Here is a 17,654-nt window from a genome sequence, read left to right on the forward strand (position 1 = left end):
TGTGTTATTGTAGCCTTGGGTGAAAGCACGGCCATTAATGGTCTGGTTATTTTATCTGCATGAAGCCATTCCGAAGTGATAAATCACCCATGGCCCATATGTGTGGGCCCAGAGCCATTTCCCTCAAATCTCTGTGGGAAGGAAACACTGGTGATGACATTTCAAAGTCAGAGACATATGGGATAAGCGACATGTCTCAGTTGATCCAAGAGTCTTAGAGAACATACACACATACGCCAATAAGTGTCTTCCCCAATCACGGAGACTCGTCTTTCTCTCACTTTTTCAACATGGTTTCCCTCGTGAGGAGCTCCAAGTTAAATACACAGACTTTAACAGCCTGTGTAACATATCGTAGGAGCAATGAGGTTGCGTACTCGAAGAAAGTGGGCCCTGAACAAAGAATGCTCAGATATATGTTGAGAGTGTATCACCAGGCAGACAACAAACAACCCCCTAGGATGTACTATAATTAGCCTTTCTCGTGGCATCCCCAGTCCTCCAGCACAGACTGATATTCTTGACTGAGTGCATACCCACTTATTTCCTATGACTTGGATGTTCCACTGGCGTGACTCCATCGCATACTATTTAGCATACCTCCTCCACCACAAGCCCAAGCTCTCTTAATTTGCAGAGTGATGGATTGCTCCTGCTAATGCAATGGTAGCTGTTAGGTGACGTACAGAACCACCACTGTAAACTCCAGGCAAGGATGAAGGCAGCTTTGCAAAACAGTAGCCTCAAATTTATGAGACGAGTGTAATTTCTTCAAGGATTTTTTTTTTTAATTGTATTATTTTAAAATGCACTATATAGAGAGAGGTAGCCATTTCTACTCATGCAAATAATTAACAAAAAGAACAATACTTACAATTTTTCCAATGTAGACAGTCCAAAGAAAGATCCATTTTTGAGCTCTTGAATTTTATTGTTGTTTAAAATTCTGTAGGGGGAGAAAAGGAAGGAAAAAAAAGAAGGTATGAATGCAAAAGAGAATAATTCAAGTAGGAAAAACTGGATGTGCAGCGTCAGTCCACAAAACATGACTTTAGTGTACTTAATATAGTGGACAGACTGTGGAGCAAACAACTCCTCATGTGTGTCGTTTATTATTTGAAAACGCAGTGGATTTGCTTCAAGTCAAAACTTCTGATTTGATATGGGAGTCTGAGAAAGAAATGTATTGAATGAAACAACGAAATCCGACTGAACGCCGAAAATTCTCGAGTTGTAGTACCATTGTTACGACTAAATAAAGACCAGCCTTGGGTGAGCGTTTTTTTTTTTTTTTTTCCTTAAAAGGGATGCACAGAAAAGAATCAATGTTAAGATGATGCAAAACAGCCCATCTACAGTAAATTCCCCTTTGACGCCACATTTAATGGAAGAGACCTTCAAGTCCAAGTGTGAATTCTAAATGACTTCCTCCCTGCATAATTAACCATATTTTATTATCCGGCTAATTTCCCTTGCATTGTTTAAACTCCTTCCCAGCTCACAAAGATGCATGGTAAAGCTCTCATGTTCCTGAGAGTTCCTGTCTATCACTCAAACTTCTCCCGGAGAGAATTCAACTCCCTGCAGGAAAGGGGGGGGGGGGCAGGGACGTGTGGTTAGCGTATGTTTATGGCTACCAGGGAGGGGATGTGGTGGGTGACATACACGCTGGTGGCACCCACAGCCAGGGGCCAGATTGAAGTCATTATGGGGTGTTGAGGAGTTGTTTTATTACCGGGTTGGACAGCGGAGACTCATTGGGGATTTGCTGCTTTGGTTCCCTGCCTCTCTGGGCGAAGTACTTCAGCGTCTGACTCAAAACAGCGGCTACAAAACAGCAGCATGATATACGCTACTAATTCATCACACCTTGTACATGGCATGCTGAGAAAATTCAGGGAGCTCAAAGAAGGTGGACAAACAGCTTAATTATGTAATGACATAACAGGAATGCAGCGGTCCCTCACATAAACCCGGGAACAGATAAATGCTAACAGATTTTATCCTCAAGAAACAGTATATTTACAGAGTATATCAGAATAGTTTGGGGGAAAAAATGCAAGTCCAGCTGAATAAAAACACAAATCTAACCTTGTGAGTCATCAAAATAAATCTGTCAAAGAAGGCCATGAGGCCTTTTCTCATACTCTTTCAATCCCTGCTTCATGAGCCCCTCCCTCTTCCCCATGACAGAGGTGTGACCTGCGGCGTGCTGGAAACCGCTTTTGCTGTAAACCAGTGTCTTTTTAAACTCTTAGTCTCACAGAGAAAGACAAAACACTGCCTCAACTAGAACACATGTAAGCCATTTTCCCTCTTGTCATGTGGAAAGATAATATTTAATTAGAGTTTGTTTTTTTTAATGGAGTATTGAAGCATTTTTTTTGCATGTGTAGGGGCCTTGAATCTTCCTGGAGATCATGGCCATTTACCGGTGACTATCTCCAACACCCTCAGGACATGAATAGCTAGACGGGCTGCTTCCTTACCGTCTGTCTCCGGATGGTGGCCCGAGGACGCCAGACTCAATAACAGTCTATGGAATTTCTTTGGGCTCGGCCTCAAATGCAGGAGGAGGGGAGTCTCCCTTATCTTGATGCATAGATAAGAACTGCTTGAGAACAAGCCAGGAACAAGCTGCAGGGGGATCCGAGCAAATCTCACATCCTGTCCCATGATACAGATGTTGTAAATCTCGGTGACATTTATGAAAAGCCGTCTCTTGAAACCAGAATTTCCACTGTGAGTCATAGAGAAGAAGATAAAATGCACGGGGCCCTCATTTCATCTCGCCTTCAGCGCAAGTAAATTTGACACTTTTGAAGAGAGGCCCAGGTACTTTTTCGCTGAGGAATATACACCTTCGAAAGCCCGCTGCTTTAGCTAAAGGCGCAATGTTAACCAGAGATGAACTCGCCACTACATAAGCCCCAACGTAAGCCCCAACGTAAGCCACTATGTAAACCCCCAACTGTTCTCCCAACACATTATTTATGCTCGGGAGGTTTTTAGGCTACAAACTCCCAACTCTTACAGAGTTTTCAAGTGAGTGTCAGGCTCCACTTGAGCTAATAAAACCTGCCTGGAGTAACTTCCTCTGAATGTAGCGAACTGAAACATGGAAGTGACCACAAAAGGTAAGGAGGCAGCATCCAGCGACAATAAAATCTTCGATGAAAATTGGAGTTTGAGTAGCGGGATCTGAACAAAGGCAGATGCTGAATTCCCTCTGGACATGAAAAACAACTGGACTCATGACTTGATCTCACGATATGCAAATAAATGCAGACATTATTTCCATGTTTGTCACTGATGTGTTTACGTGGACGTCACACACGAGCGTATCATACGAAAATTAAACCTACTCGAGCTTTTCGGCTTGTGATCAGATGAACAGTCAGAATCAAAGACAAAGGCGTCTGCGATAAAACTGGTTGATGTCTGAAGAAAATGCGGGAAACCAATTACATCTTCTTCTTTTTTCTTTTTTTTCTTTTATAAATAATCCAGGCATAAAAATTCCCTGGTTTAATTTTACGAACAGGCAGCATGTCACTGGGATAACACCTTAAATGATTTGTGTTAGGGAAAGCTGTAAAGAAAGGGCACATTCAAAAACATACAAAAAGCTAATTTACATCTACACAATAGACAAGTTGGCACCTGTCTGAGGAGAAAAATACAGTGTCATGTATCGCGGAAAATGTTGGAAAGATGCGTATAACGCGTAGAATAATGGGAAGAAATGATAGATTATGAACTGTCCTCTCGACATTGGGACCACTATGTGGAACAAATCTCTCTTCTTCTTTTTTTTAAACAACCAGGCAATCCTCAAACTCTTCATATTTAAAAAGGTAATTTCTTGTGTGGAAAAGACCCACAACTGTGTTAAAGCACTTCCAAAACAGGCTTCTTCTTCTACTGTCAGTATTTCCTCTTTACACATCCAACTGGGGCGCAGAAAAGTTAAGTCTATGGAAACACCAGGCGAAAGGCAGGTGAGCAGTAAATGAAGACATCAGATGAACTCTTCTGTGAACACTCTGCTGAATTGCTTGTCTGGGATTAACTGAGACTTGAGGCAACTTGGCAAAGCCAAAGCTCAACAGGTCTTTGAAATGAAAGGCTGCAAACTGACTAAAATGTGCAGCTGTCAGTGCCTTGCTTTTGGGAATTCTTCGGCAAACACGAACTGAACCACTTTGAAAAACATAGGGGCATTCCTTTAGACCGATGGCTGCCTGGAAAGCAACAAAAACAAATCCTCTGAGGACATGCATGACAGCAGGCACCTGTGTTCTAAATATAAAAGCACTTCAAAAAAGGTCTGACGTGGTAGCTTTGGAGCTGGGGATGACAAACAAATGATGATTGATGCTGGAGCTGATCAAGCATCCTGAAGTGTTTCCTATCATAAGATTCTGAAGATCTGAAATCCAAAGAGAGAGCACACAGCAGGTCTGAACTAAAAGGGAAGCCAGATGTAAGTGCTGGTGTGTGCTGCTGTGAATAAAGACAGTTACTGCACTCAAATGTGTCATCAAAAACTGAGCTGGCTTTCCAGCCGCGAGGGAGGAAATCCCTGCTTTCTTCCTGTCATTAATCCTGCGCTGCTCTGAATCGGCCAAAAACCAGGTGCGCTTATTTGAACTGGCCAACCCAGGTGCTCATGTGAATGGATCCTGATTACACTTAACAAGCCCTGTAAAGAGATACGAGCTGGGCGACTATAGGAAGCTTAAGTACAGTTGGTTGTCTGCGAGGGTATCGTCACCCACACATACCGCGCTCGAGATGTATCCTAGCATGTCAGTCAAAGGTTATTTGTGTTGTAACAAAGTGCTACATCGGAGGACCGGCCAGCTGTAAACACATTTGTGTCATTTCCTCTCGGATTACTAAGGCATGCGGTATCATTTGGAGTGCACAAATGCGGGGAATGCATCACTCATTTTGTTCCCCACAGAGAGGCATTCAGAGCTGAACAGCACTGAATAACTCCATATAATCAATCACAGGGTGAGCTCATTCTGCATTCTATTCAAGTCTGGTAAAATAAGAGGTGCTTAGCTACGAAACTGCTCATGTACTGTGCAGGTAATGTCCAAATAAAAGGAGCAGGTAGTGGTAAGAGTTTTTTGGGGTTTTTTTTTTTTTCAATTCATAGTTGTCAGTCAGTTGGGTTACTTATCCGGAAACAGTCAAGCTATAGTTACAGACCCATTAGGTCACTGAGTTGTCCCAGTATGCACGACGAGGGGAACAATCGATTTATTCAAAAAATCACGTCCACCGAAAGAACAGTCGGTGGAGGTACCTTGAGAGTTGGTGACTTTCTTCTAGTTCTCCTTATTTGGTTACACACCAGTAAAAATTGTCGTCTGAATGCTGGACGAGAACCGAACGTCTCGCCCTGAAAAACCGACCGCTTCTTCAGCTGAGAAAGCATTGAGTTCACCTCATGCGTTGTTTCTGCTGTACTTTCACCTACGATGATGATGTCCCCCTTAACTGTTCCAATTCCAGACACCGGAGTGGAATTTACAGAGCATGCACGGAACCCCACACCAACCAAATGAACATGTTGGAGGAATCCCCAACTGCATGGTCTAGATGTTTTAACCCAACTCTGAAAAGTACAAATTCAGCTGTTGCATTGTAGTCGGACTAATAAAACATTTCAACTTTTTGGATGATGAAAATGTACTAACTTTTTACATAAATAAAGAAATAAACTGCAACACAGGAAAAACAAAAACAAGGTTGGGAACCACTGGCCTATAGCTCAATTCAGACTGCATTACGGGCAAAATGTGTCAAAAATACAACTCAGGATGGAGAACTGTGGTTCCGTCGAGATATACCAGCCTGTAAATGGTATTCTACTGACTTGGGAAAACTTTTTTTTGGTACCGATCCCTATGAAAACCACACCATTATTATCTAAATGCGTCAATTGTAACTGCACTGTCCCAATAACCTTTCATTTTTTACATAACAAAATCTTTCTTTCCGTAAGCATGTGTTTGTGTTTATGCCATTTTTTTTTTTTTTGTGTGTGAAGAACTCCCATCTATTTATTTGTTGATGGTGCAAATAATGCAAAGTCTGGGAGGACCTTCAACGTCTCCCCTGAAATATGACGACTTTTTAAAACAAAGAGGCTTTTACTTTCCAACCTCTCTTGTAACTTTGCTATGTTTTGCTCAATCATGAAAGCACGTTTTGGGTCACATTTACTTGGCTATCACCAAGTCCAATTGTTGCCATGTGTGGGGGTTCACCACACTTGCCTCATTCAGATTTTCTTGGCACCACTAACAGACAAAATGAAAGTTAATGTTCTTTAGAATGAGTGAAATCACAGACAGCACTCGCGCTTTTATGCAGCTTGTGGGGATGCAAGTTTGACAAAAATAAAACCATTCTGGCATAAAACCCAAATGTCACATTGTCCTGAAATGACTTCACGCCAACATGCCCGCAGGCACAAAACTGTGAAGAAAATTTTCAAAACGAAACCCATTTAATCATTTTAGTGAGTCACAGAGATGCACTTATAAGTGAGAATGCAGCAGCAGATCCTCTCCCTTTCTTTCCCTCTCTGGAGTCTATTCAGTTCCCTCTAGTCCCGCTCCCTGACCTGGTGCGCTCAGATTTCTCCCATCACTCACCACCACCACAAAGCACAAGTGCTCTGGATACACAACTTTCAACTGGTGTCTTTTTGCTTGGTTTGTAGTCTGTCAAACACTAAACCAAACACGGGGCGAAGTTTTACAATCTGTTCTCAGAAGCTTTATTAAATTTTACATGTACATCCTGTTCGAACAAGTACACTTGTCGTCCTCTTAAAACACCAAAGGAGGTACACCAAGGTACTCGAGACGAGTGGTTGGACATCACCCATATATACTGTCATTAAAAAGAATCTCATGAAGCCCAGTAACAGCGTCGCTTTTAATCCAGCTCGGATCTGTGGTTCGTGTAAAGCAATTGTCTCATATGTCAGTGCTGATTGAGTTGCCAAAACATCTTCCTGTGTGTATAAATCACGACAGTACAGGCTGACAGCCGGTTACTGTTAAAATACCGAGGCTTATATAAACTGATATACGACTGAAAAGGAAACAAATGTAACTTCATTGAGCTGCTTGTGCCATATTTCTCTTGTGAAGGTTAACAACAGCTGTTAAGTCAACAGGACTCAATCCACTGGAAACAAAACTTAAGCCACAAAGCTATAACAAAAGTCCTCATATTGAAAGGAGGACCGCATGAGTTGGGCAAAATATCCAAAAATGATTATTTTGACTGATATAACGATATAATTCGCCAAAGAAGAGAGACTTAAACAGATTACAAATGCACACGGTGGAATTTTTTGTTGGCATCTGTGTCAGTGTTGATGTGTTTTTCGACATACAGAATAAAAAAGTGGAGACGGGACCACAATATTTGATTTAAAATGACATTTTTTCACCTTCCCGCATTTGCAAAACTGCACCAGGAATACTGCGAGTGCATATTAAACTGAGAGCAATCAGACATTGTGTAACAGAGGGATACAATAATGTATGTACCTCCATAGTCTCAGCAGTGTAAAACGTGGTACACGTGATTTATAGGCTTTTCTCACTGATTTGGAAACAAGGGAAAGTGTTGTTTTCCAATTCCATTGTGTTTACATGTAGGGCATGGGAAATACATTGGTATTACATCAATTTAGTGATACCAGACTTGATATCCTGTTGGATTGTGGATGTCAGTATATTGTGATAAGGCCTAAGTGTTATCTTTCTCTCGTTTGAATGGCTTCCGTAAAGTTTTGTCATCTTTTGAATTTAGCCTGTTGGCATAGTCACAGTCACTTCAGTACTACAGTGTTGATATGGAAGAATAAGGTGATAATATTTGCCCAGATTCACGTTTTTCAGCCTATTCAAACTGTAAAAATCATGTAAAAAATAGTGTTTTGGTTCGGATGAGGTGGGATATCGTGAATCCCTGATTTATCGAGCGTAAACCTAAGCGTTGTGTTCAATTACTGCAGGAAATAAGGATGACTACTCACAGTGTGACTGTCCTGTTGGGGAAGGAGTCCGGGGGTAACACCTGATGGAGCTCCATGTTGCTGCACACCACTTTACGGTCGGACGGCAGGCTTTTCCCCGTGCTTTTCGAGCGTTCATCATATGATTTGCAATCAGATGATGCCGCCGAGCCACCGCCGCCGCCGCCGCCGAGCTGCAGCAAAACCAACAACTGCAGCAAATTCACATTCATCTTTCACGGAGAGGAATTAAAAAAAAAAAAAAACACTGCAGAGATGGCGAGGAAAATAATGAATTCAGCGAGGCGGGTGGGTAGTTTATGATGAGTATTATAAAAAGGCCGCCTGGAAGCTCGAATGCCTCGTTACAGACAAAAAGAAGACATTAGCCAGTCGCTTGTTTGGCTGAAGTGAAGCTTCCTCCTCCATTTCTCGCAGGGTTTCCATTTGCTCGGCGGTATCCACCCGACAGAGGTGTCCTTTGTTAGCCAAATTTATAATTCCCTTTCCATTCTGGCGTCGCACTCAAAAGTCTGCAACATTGAAAAACCACAACACCCGACGCTGGTTGCTCAAAAACTTGCCCAGTTGTTGAGAGGGTTTTCTTTGTTGCCCATAGCGTGGGTCCAAGTCCGGGTTGTCTTTTCCACGGGAGGCGGCTCTAGTCATCCCAGGTTATCCGCACCAACTTCGGGCCAAAATCTTTTTGAAACACCCACTTAGCTTCTCCAGAACTATGCAGAGCCAAACAGGAGCGAATAAACGTCCCTCCTCTCTTTTTTTTTTCCAACAGGAAATCACTTGGGGGGAGGAAAAAATGGAGCAACAGGCGCAACAAGAGCCTTTCACAGACCAAAGTATTTTAAGTAGAGAGTAAATTACGCTGTACTACTTCACGAGGAGGATTAGAAGTACTTGTGGTGTCTCTTTTACTCCCTCTGGGGTTTTGGGAAAGTATTCAAGTCGAGTTAGTCCATTCAGAAGTCCTAGTTCTTCCCATGGTCCTGCCCCGCTCTCCACAATGGTAAAGTCTGTCGAGACACAGAGCACTTCCTGCCCATTTTCCAAAATAAGAGCCCACTAACACAGCAATACAGATATCATCGCCTGAAGCGGACGTAGTAAATTTAATTTTTTACTTTACGCATACTATATATATATCTACTTTTATATGCCATTTACCCAATAATATAGGTTGTTTGACTTCAAATCCTTCGGTAATTTTTGAATAATTAAAACGCTGTCGTACACATACGCGGATTTATTCCAACTACATTAAATAAAGTCTTACTCCTCCGTGCACATATGATGATATTCCAATGATACCATAATTTCTCTCTAAACTGTCGTTAATACAGAAGGAGTTTTTGTATTTTCGACATAGCAGTCTTAGTTATAAACACATTGTGATTATGGAGGATGAAGTCTTCGTATTCATGGTATCTCAGTAGCTGTGAAAGGGGACATTTGGCAGATAAGGATTTGCCCTTTGGTGTATAATCAGTTTTCTTTGTTATGACCAGGTCGACTGAGTCACTTAGGCCAAAGGAAAGCATTGTATTGTGGGACATTGAACATTTGCCCTCAGGCTACAAAGCTTTCACCTCCACTCCTCTATCTGTTTTCAGGCTTGAGGTTCATTGACAACAATTGCCTGCTTACAAGTTATAAAAGGAAGATAGTTTATAGTCTAAAAAAAAACAACCCTCATTTTCAGTCCCATCATAAATTTTGAAGACAGAAATTCTGCCTAAAATTAAATTATAATGCATATTTATTTCATTTTTCAACATCTCGTAACTGTTTAAGAAATAATTACAATATCCTACACCTCAAATTTTGCAATAACAGAGGAACATTTCTACAAGGAGTATTTATTGCCTGCCTGTCAGACTAAACTCAGGATTAAAAAGCCTGAGATCATATTTAATGGAAAATAACCACCAACTACAAAAACTACAACAGTGGGGGGAAAAATATAAATATATATACTTTTTATCAAGACGCCATCACGCAGGACGACGGCCGAAGTGCTACCTTCAAGTGCTACTCGTAAAAGTATACACAGCGGGTTGTGAACGCGACTCTTTCCGTCAAGCTCGTTGAATGCAAATCTTTATCCTTGCACGATTTGCCAAATTTTGTTTCAACACACTTAAAAGAGCAACAACTGAACCACAACAAACCAAAAAAAGAAGGTATAATAAAACATTTCTAGTTTTATCCTCGGTCTCTAAACGCCGCAGTTCATACTTGTTCCTGGTTTCCGTCTCGCAAGAAGCGTGAAGACAGACGGTTTAAAATACTACACTCAAAAGCAAGTTAGTAGTATTACAGTCAAGCTCACGAGGTAAAACATGTTCCCACGTGACTTTGCGTGGGGCGCGGGAACTGCTGCGTATCAAATAGAAGGTAGGTAAACACAGACACCAACACGTCTCAATGAAGGTCGTATTCACTGCAAGGATTTTGTGTTACACGGGTATTCATTTGCACGAGTGTACATATGAATGTGTCAACTTCCGGTGAATATCCTCCAGTCAGAGACGTTATGGCTGAGAATCATGAGATTTTTCGTGTAAGATTGGACTGACAGCTGCAATATGAAGACACAATAGAAGAAGAACAATGAAAATGTCTTGGAGTGTCCTCACGCTACAAATCAGAGAAACCCACAGACACTTTATGAGTCCCATAAAATCGAAACAGAGATTTGTCGTCTATGTCAACATGCTTTCATGCAATTAAACAACTTTCATGTTGAGGTGGCTGGCAGGCAGACGGCAAGGGAGCCAGTATCTGGGACACATTTTGTCACCAGAAAGGCAGAGTGTATGGGGATCAGGATGGAGATGTAGCCTGTAACAGCTACGAGCTGTGGGACAAAGACCTGGAGTGCATCCAGCAGCTTGGACTGACACACTATCGTCTGTCTCTCTCCTGGGCTCGCCTCCTGCCTGATGGGACCACACGGCACGTCAATCAGAAAGGTTTTGGGTTTTTTTTTTTTTTTTTTTTTGCAGTATCCTTAAATGACCTTCTACATCGGAATAAACTGGTATGGTTGTGGTGTGACTCTCTTTCCACCAGGTGTAGAGTACTACAACAAGGTGATTGATGGTTTGCTGGCCTCTAATGTGTCACCTATGGTCACGCTTTACCACTTTGACCTGCCTCAAGCACTCCAAGACAAGGGCGGCTGGAAATCACCCAGTATCGCATCAATCTTTGACAGCTACGCTCAGTTTTGTTTCCAGACATTTGGGGACCGTGTCAAACTTTGGATCACCATCAATGAACCGTACGTGTGTGCCAAACTGGGTCATGAAGACGGAATTCATGCTCCGGGTTTAAAAGAGCCAGGAATTGCTGTCTACCTTGTGGGCCACAACATGCTGCGTGCTCATGCAATGGCTTGGCATAGCTACGACTCCCTCTACAGGCCAAAGCAGAGAGGTGCAGTGTCTTTGGCCATCAACAGTGACTGGCTGGAGCCCCTACACACCGGTTGTGCAGAGGAAATCACAGCTACTGAACGTTGCCTTGCTTTTACTCTTGGATGGTTCGCCTGGCCAGTGTTTGTTACGGGAGATTACCCAGAAAATATGCGATCGGCCATTGATGCTCGAAGTGAGACTCTGGGGTATATCGATGCCCCAAGACTGCCTACTTTCTCCAAAGAGGAACCTGCTGTTCTGGGGACAGCAGACTTCTTTGCGTTGAACTATTACACTTCTCGGAAAGTCACGCGACAAGTAGATGCTTGTGGGCAGGTGTTGTGTATGAAGAGTGATCGAAATGCAGCCGAAGTGTTGGATCCATCGTGGCCCGTTTGTGGCGTGTCCTGGCTGGCTGTGGTGCCCAGCGGTTTGAGGAAACTTCTCAAATACATCAAGGTAGTATTCAGGCAATGCTCCAACACTATGGCACCTTTCTTCACCCTCAGTTTAGTCTGACAGGTTGTAAGCAAAGCCGGATGGCTCTTTGCAACTCCTTAATCAAGACATCAACAGCCAACAGGCTTGGCTTCCTGTCTGTAAGACGAAACTGAGGGTTTAAAAAATCCTTTCATGAATGAGGCTCAGACAGTCAAATTTCGCTCGCATGTTTGCTGCACGTCCAAGCATCAGCCAGAACTGACTGATCCGCGCACAAACCACCATCAACAACTCTGACATTTGTTTAGTTTTGCTGCTATTGATTTATGCAGGAACCCCCTTTAACACCTACAGAAACACACTGATGCTTCATTAGTGCTGTCACATTGAGTGAAACACTTACTTTCCTGAAAAGTGTTTGCAGACAAGCAATTTCCTGCTGTTGTGACTTGTCACAGTCCATTAGTTTGAGCCTGGCATGGTTGTAATGCAGCTAAACGGCACACTGTAGACCAATCTGTCTCGCCGCGCCATGTCTGACAGCTCAGATGACTTGTTTGATGATAATATTCACCCCCTTGACTTCGCAGGACACCTTCAACAACCCTGCGATCTACATCACGGAGAATGGCTTCTCTCAGGTGGGAGAGCTGCAGATTGAGGATGTTCAACGCGCCGCGTTTTACGAGGAGACCATCTCGGAGGTGGGCAAAGGTAAAAGAGAAAAAAAAAAAACGGCACTTCCCTAACGGCCTTTTATTTATTTATTTATTTATTTTTGCAAAAATAAAACCTTTTCTTTTCAGATTGAACCACGTTCAGTCCCGTCGAATTGTGAGAAAGTGCAGCATCGTCTCTCGCTACTAAGTGTGACTTTCTTTTTCTTTTTTTTCATTTCAAATTCGTCAAAACTGTACAGTCCTGTCGTCGCCAAAGATTTTTGTTTTGTGGGGACATGCATCAAATGGTTGAAATAAAACTGAGTGATGTCAGATTTTTCTTGAGCTGGGGATGACATATACTGTGTGTGTTTGTGTGTGTGTGTGTGTGTGTGTGTGTGTATATATATATATATATATATATATATATCCATATACCTTCTAACTGCCCTGCCTGATAAAAGCACAGCATTTTCTCAGATTTTATCCACTCATGGCATCATTCATGCAAAAAAAAAAGTGTTTTAGTGCCACCACCTGGTTAGAGTGGGTACTTCTTTTTTTTTTTTTAATCCAGGAATGTTTAGAAGTTGTCAAATGTATGTGCTTTTGCAAAGGAAATATGGTTTTGAGATCTCACCCCACACGGTGTAACACATTCTAATTCAGTCTTGTAAAATTGCACGTCCTTGACGTGTTCCAACTGTGTTTGCCTCTCCGTAGCTCTCGAAGAGGACGGGGTCAACGTGCGTGGATTTTTTGCCTGGTCCCTGCTGGACAATTTTGAGTGGGCTGATGGTTACAGTGTTCGTTTTGGATTATTTCATGTGGATTTTGAGGATGCAAAGCTGAGCAGGGCCATGTACCGCTCCGGACTGGAGTACGCACGGATCGTCTCCAAATACAAACATGTTCAGTCCAGATGAGCCACGAGAAACAACCTGTGCATCCAGAATTCCCTGTACACTTAAAAGTCTCTCCATTTTTATACATTTTGCAATACTTTGGTTTCAGTGTTTTTTTTGTTTTTTTTTTACAAATGTCAAGGTGTTGCGGAGTGTACTTTTTTTTTTATTTTTTTAAAGCCTCTTCTGAACTTATTTAAGTTTTAGCTTTTTGGTGTGTGGGTGAATTTCTTTGAAGCTCCAACTGTGATTAAAAAAAAAAGAAAAAAAAGATGACAAAACGGGAATAAAGTACCTGATCAAATGGGGGAGATTCTGTGGTTCATGTAATTGTTTTATTCCATTTCCTTCTAAATTTGCACAGACCCAAGTCCTACCCTTGCCTCTCTTCCGGTTCCATCCTCAACAGAATGCTTTTTAACAAATATGGAAATTTAAAAAATAAATAAATAAAAAAAAGACGAATGAACTGTTATCCATGGGTGGACAGGTGAGCAGTTGATAGTCGTGGAGACGAAAGGGTTGGAAGAAAATGAAATTGAAAAAAAATTAAAACACGAAAAGGGAAGAGCAATGGTGGTTTTAAAGACTGTGGACAATGTGAAAAATTAATTAGATGGGGAAAAAGGAGTCCTGATCAAAGAATAATAAAGTAAAAATGATAAAAAGAAATAGAGGTGTGCATACCTCCACAAAGCCGACCTCAGCCAAACTTTTTTTTTTCTTTTAAATGCAGTTTTTCAGTGTGTTCAATGGATTTGTCCCAAGGATTTTATGGCTCCTGTCTTGACCGATGCTACGCCCCCTCTATAAACTTGGGTGAAATTCGGCCGTGCAGGTTTTGCACAAATGGAACTGTTAATAATGAGTAGCTGAATAAAGGAGATGAACGGGGGGGGGGGGGGGGGGGGGACAAGAATAAATTGGCTGCACGGATTCTATTGTTTGTTTCACATACTAAGTCATTTCAATCACACATGACACAATTTATTTGGTCTTTTTCATAGTCATACACAACTGCTGTGTCAGGTGATCAAGAGAAATCACATCAACTTGTGTTCATGTGATTTCTCTTTTTATAAACAGCTCTGTAAGCCTGAATAAACCTCACGTTTGCTCTCATCTGGGAACAGAACGAGAACGCAAGAGGAGAGTTTCCTGCTTGTTTTAACCTACAGTGCCATCTTGTGGTCACTTAGGGACACTACAACTTTGGAATTTCACTCCTTCAATTTTGGAGTTCCATGTTGTGCTGCTTTGATTAATAAAATGCATCCCCTTTGTGTTCCAAAAAACAACTAAAACAGTCCCCTGACCACGATACATCAAAGATTTAACACAATATTGATGCTCTGGTGTGCAAGAAAATGTCATTTATATTCTTGTGTTGTGAGACTTTGTTTGCATTAATAAACACGGTGTATCGTGACAACCAGTTGGCTGTGCATACTATTTTCTACAGATGTGAATAATACCCCCGTGGCCCTCCTCCATCTATGTCAAGCCGAGCGAGATTCTCCTTTGTCTTATGATGAATACCCACCTTTTGTGGAGCCATGAATAATCCCACCGCCTCTCTTTGCCGGGCTGCTTTTGAAAAGGCATAAGTTGAACCACGCGAGTTCAACGCTGATGAAGTTCACACTAATATCTTAAATGTTTCGTATCAACCCCGATGTCTGAGGAATGACAGTGCGCCAAGTTTGAAGTGAAACACACAGAAGGTGGCTGAGGCTTCAGAAGGGAAAAAAGAAAAGTTTTCCTACCTGTATCGCGGACGTGTGGTTGGATTCCATGATTCATCAATGCACCGTATGGTTTCCCTCAATTCCCAGCAAGGAGATGATTAGTAATTCCACCAACTGTCTCCCAGTATTGATGGATTTCATCTTCCTCCATCACCGGATAGAGGTAGCTGAAAGAGGCACCACTGCTGCTGAATTGATTGAATGAAACGAGCAGCGAGTTCCTCCGCACTTGACTGTTGAAATGAGTTGAATTTAAGTGGAACTGAGAAATATTGCAGGTTGGAAAAAGCTTAAAACATTAATTAGTCTTTAAATAATTCACTCCTCCGGTCTGTTTAATAGCCCGACCGCAAATATTCAATTCATCACAGCCGGTCCGAATGTATTCTTATTAGATTGTGATGTAGGGGAGGTTTCGAAATGCGCTTTCCAATTAGGCAGCGAATATATCATGTGTACAGATAAGTTGCTTTTGACAATGAATTAGTATGTTTAATTGTAACATTCAATCACATTCACAGGCAGAGATTTTACCCCAAGGAACATTCTGGCAAATTAACAAGAGAGAGACCCCCCCCCCCCCCCCCCCCCGCCGCCGCTCCCCCTCCACCATTTGTGTTAGAGCAAAGTTAACTCATTATATTTTGTCAGGCACTATGAAATATTCAATAAGTGGGAAATTCATTATTACTATAAATTAACTAAATAATTTAATAGCTAATAAACTGTTCATTGTGACTTATATGAAAAATCTTTATCTGGTGCGCGGTGCTTACAGGTGCCAAGGGTATGACTTCTGGCAAATAATTACCTTTTTCTATTTACTGATTACCCTCATATGCATATTCCCAGGAGAAATGGTATAATTAGATTGTTGCTTCAATATCAAGATAAAGAGACATCAGCCACTCCCTTCCTCTAGATACAAATCTCTCTCTCCTCCCTTTTCCTTCTCTGTCTTTCTTTGTCTGCTTGTCTCCGTCAGCTGGTGAGGGACCTATGAGAGGCCTGAACCACCACTCACAGCCTGTCTTTTTTTCTTCTTTTCCTCCCTCATCATCATCATCATCATCATCATCATCACACACACACACACACACCGCGCACGCACACTCACTCACCCCCCACCCCTTCCTAATCGCATTGCTCATTTTCCATTGACACAAGAGTATGAGGAGAAGAGGGAGAACAAAAATACAGCACAAACTTCTAAATCCCATTGACCTACTTCGCCAGACATTTCGCTGGGAATTCATATTAGTGCAAAAGAGTTAGAAGAAGAAATGTTTTCTCATACTCAACCCCTCCTCCTCTCCTCTTCTTCCTCTTTCAGCTAGAAGCCATTTTCCTCTCATCCCGCATTTGATCCTGTGTGAGCACTACAGTACATTATACAAGTGGATAAATGCCCGACTGTGGCGTAACCAGCGGTTTGGAGCTCTGTCACCACTTTTGACAGTGGTGTTAGAAGCGTGACATCGGAGTTATGAGAAGTGCTTTGGAAGACCTCGCCTTTGATTGATGAAAGTGGCGGCACAGACTAGACGGAGGGGGGGATGAATACTGCTCGGCCTCAAAGACAGGAAGTGGAATTATGACAGACCCATACAGAGACTAAAGTGGGCAGAAGAAAAAAAAAAAGAATAAAAAGATAGAAAGGCAATTCAAATCTTTTCTTTTAAGTCGCTCCCTGGGGGACTGCAGATGACCCTGCTAACGACTGTCGAAATTCTAACTCCCTCGAGTGTGATGGCGCCACGTGATGGGAGGGGGGTTTGCAGACCCGCCTGAAAAATTGAAACCTCCTAGAATATTCAGCTAACCCTGTGCGCTCAGTTGGGGGTGGTGATAGGGGGCACATGCAGGAATTGGTATTCAGGGTGTGTGTGTGTGTGGGTGGTGGGTAAGCCCAGCGGTGGTACCGAGAGAGAACCCCCGCGCGTGTGTGTGGTGGTAAATGAGCCGAGCGCTGTGTCTCATGGGAACAGTGGTAGGAGTGTGAGCGGATGTAAGCGAGAGAGCGAAAGAGACAATTTATGGAACCTTAAGAAGTGAAGTGAATATAACCGTGATGACGGTGTAGTTATCAAGTCTGGATCCAAGCGGCGAGACTAATGATGTGTATGTGACCTTACGCTCCCAATATCCAAACACAATGTCATCAACAAAGAGTGAAAAATTAATCTGCTCCAAATCTCCTCTGAAACTTTAGAGGCTGTCAGACAACGGGTACCTGTGGGTCTGAGCCGTCTGGCAATGGTGAGAAGACAGCACATGCCGGATTCCACATTAACCTTGGCCTTTCATAATGTTCTTTTGCAATCTAAGATTCATGGATTATCTTTGCTCATTTTCAGATACGGAAGCAACCTCTGGCCCGTGGCGTACGGAAAGAGTCCAAACTGAAC

The 17,654-nt window shown here is 42.3% G+C and overlaps 2 protein-coding genes across 4 annotated transcripts in view; one reads left to right on the plus strand and one right to left on the minus strand.

Annotated features, from left to right (window-relative positions):
• Window positions 1–9,108, minus strand: part of adgra3 (adhesion G protein-coupled receptor A3) — a 29,993-nt gene extending 20,885 nt beyond the window's left edge. The window contains exons 1-2 of one of the 2 annotated variants that reach the window (XM_086196932.1): window positions 8,078–9,108; window positions 875–946 (exon numbers count right to left, since the gene is read on the minus strand). In XM_086196932.1, coding sequence (XP_086053058.1) covers window positions 875–946; window positions 8,078–8,289 — 284 coding nt within the window. In that variant the 5' untranslated portion in view covers window positions 8,290–9,108. The remainder of the gene's footprint in view (window positions 1–874; window positions 947–8,077) is intronic. The other variant, XM_086196933.1, reaches the window with a different exon arrangement.
• A 1,199-nt stretch (window positions 9,109–10,307) lies between these two features.
• Window positions 10,308–13,811, plus strand: gba3 (glucosidase, beta, acid 3). Of its 2 annotated transcripts, XR_015111757.1 has the most exons (6): window positions 10,308–10,468; window positions 10,822–11,046; window positions 11,147–11,952; window positions 12,525–12,648; window positions 12,741–12,803; window positions 13,317–13,418. XR_015111757.1 is itself a non-coding variant. In XM_086197067.1 (5 exons), the coding sequence occupies exons 1-5, from the start codon at window positions 10,414–10,416 to the stop codon at window positions 13,517–13,519; spliced, it is 1,413 nt and encodes a 470-aa protein (XP_086053193.1). In that variant the 5' UTR covers window positions 10,308–10,413; the 3' UTR covers window positions 13,520–13,811. The 2 variants fall into 2 exon arrangements, 1 of the variants encoding a protein (XP_086053193.1); XM_086197067.1 differs by lacking the exon at window positions 12,741–12,803 and having other exon boundaries at window positions 13,317–13,811.
• The last annotated feature ends 3,843 nt before the right edge of the window (window positions 13,812–17,654 follow it).

Source organism: Aulostomus chinensis, chromosome 24 (assembly GCF_037954235.1).
Source record: "Aulostomus chinensis isolate RoL2024-O1b breed Wild chromosome 24, RoL_Achi_v1.0, whole genome shotgun sequence".
NCBI lineage: Eukaryota > Metazoa > Chordata > Actinopteri > Syngnathiformes > Aulostomidae > Aulostomus > Aulostomus chinensis.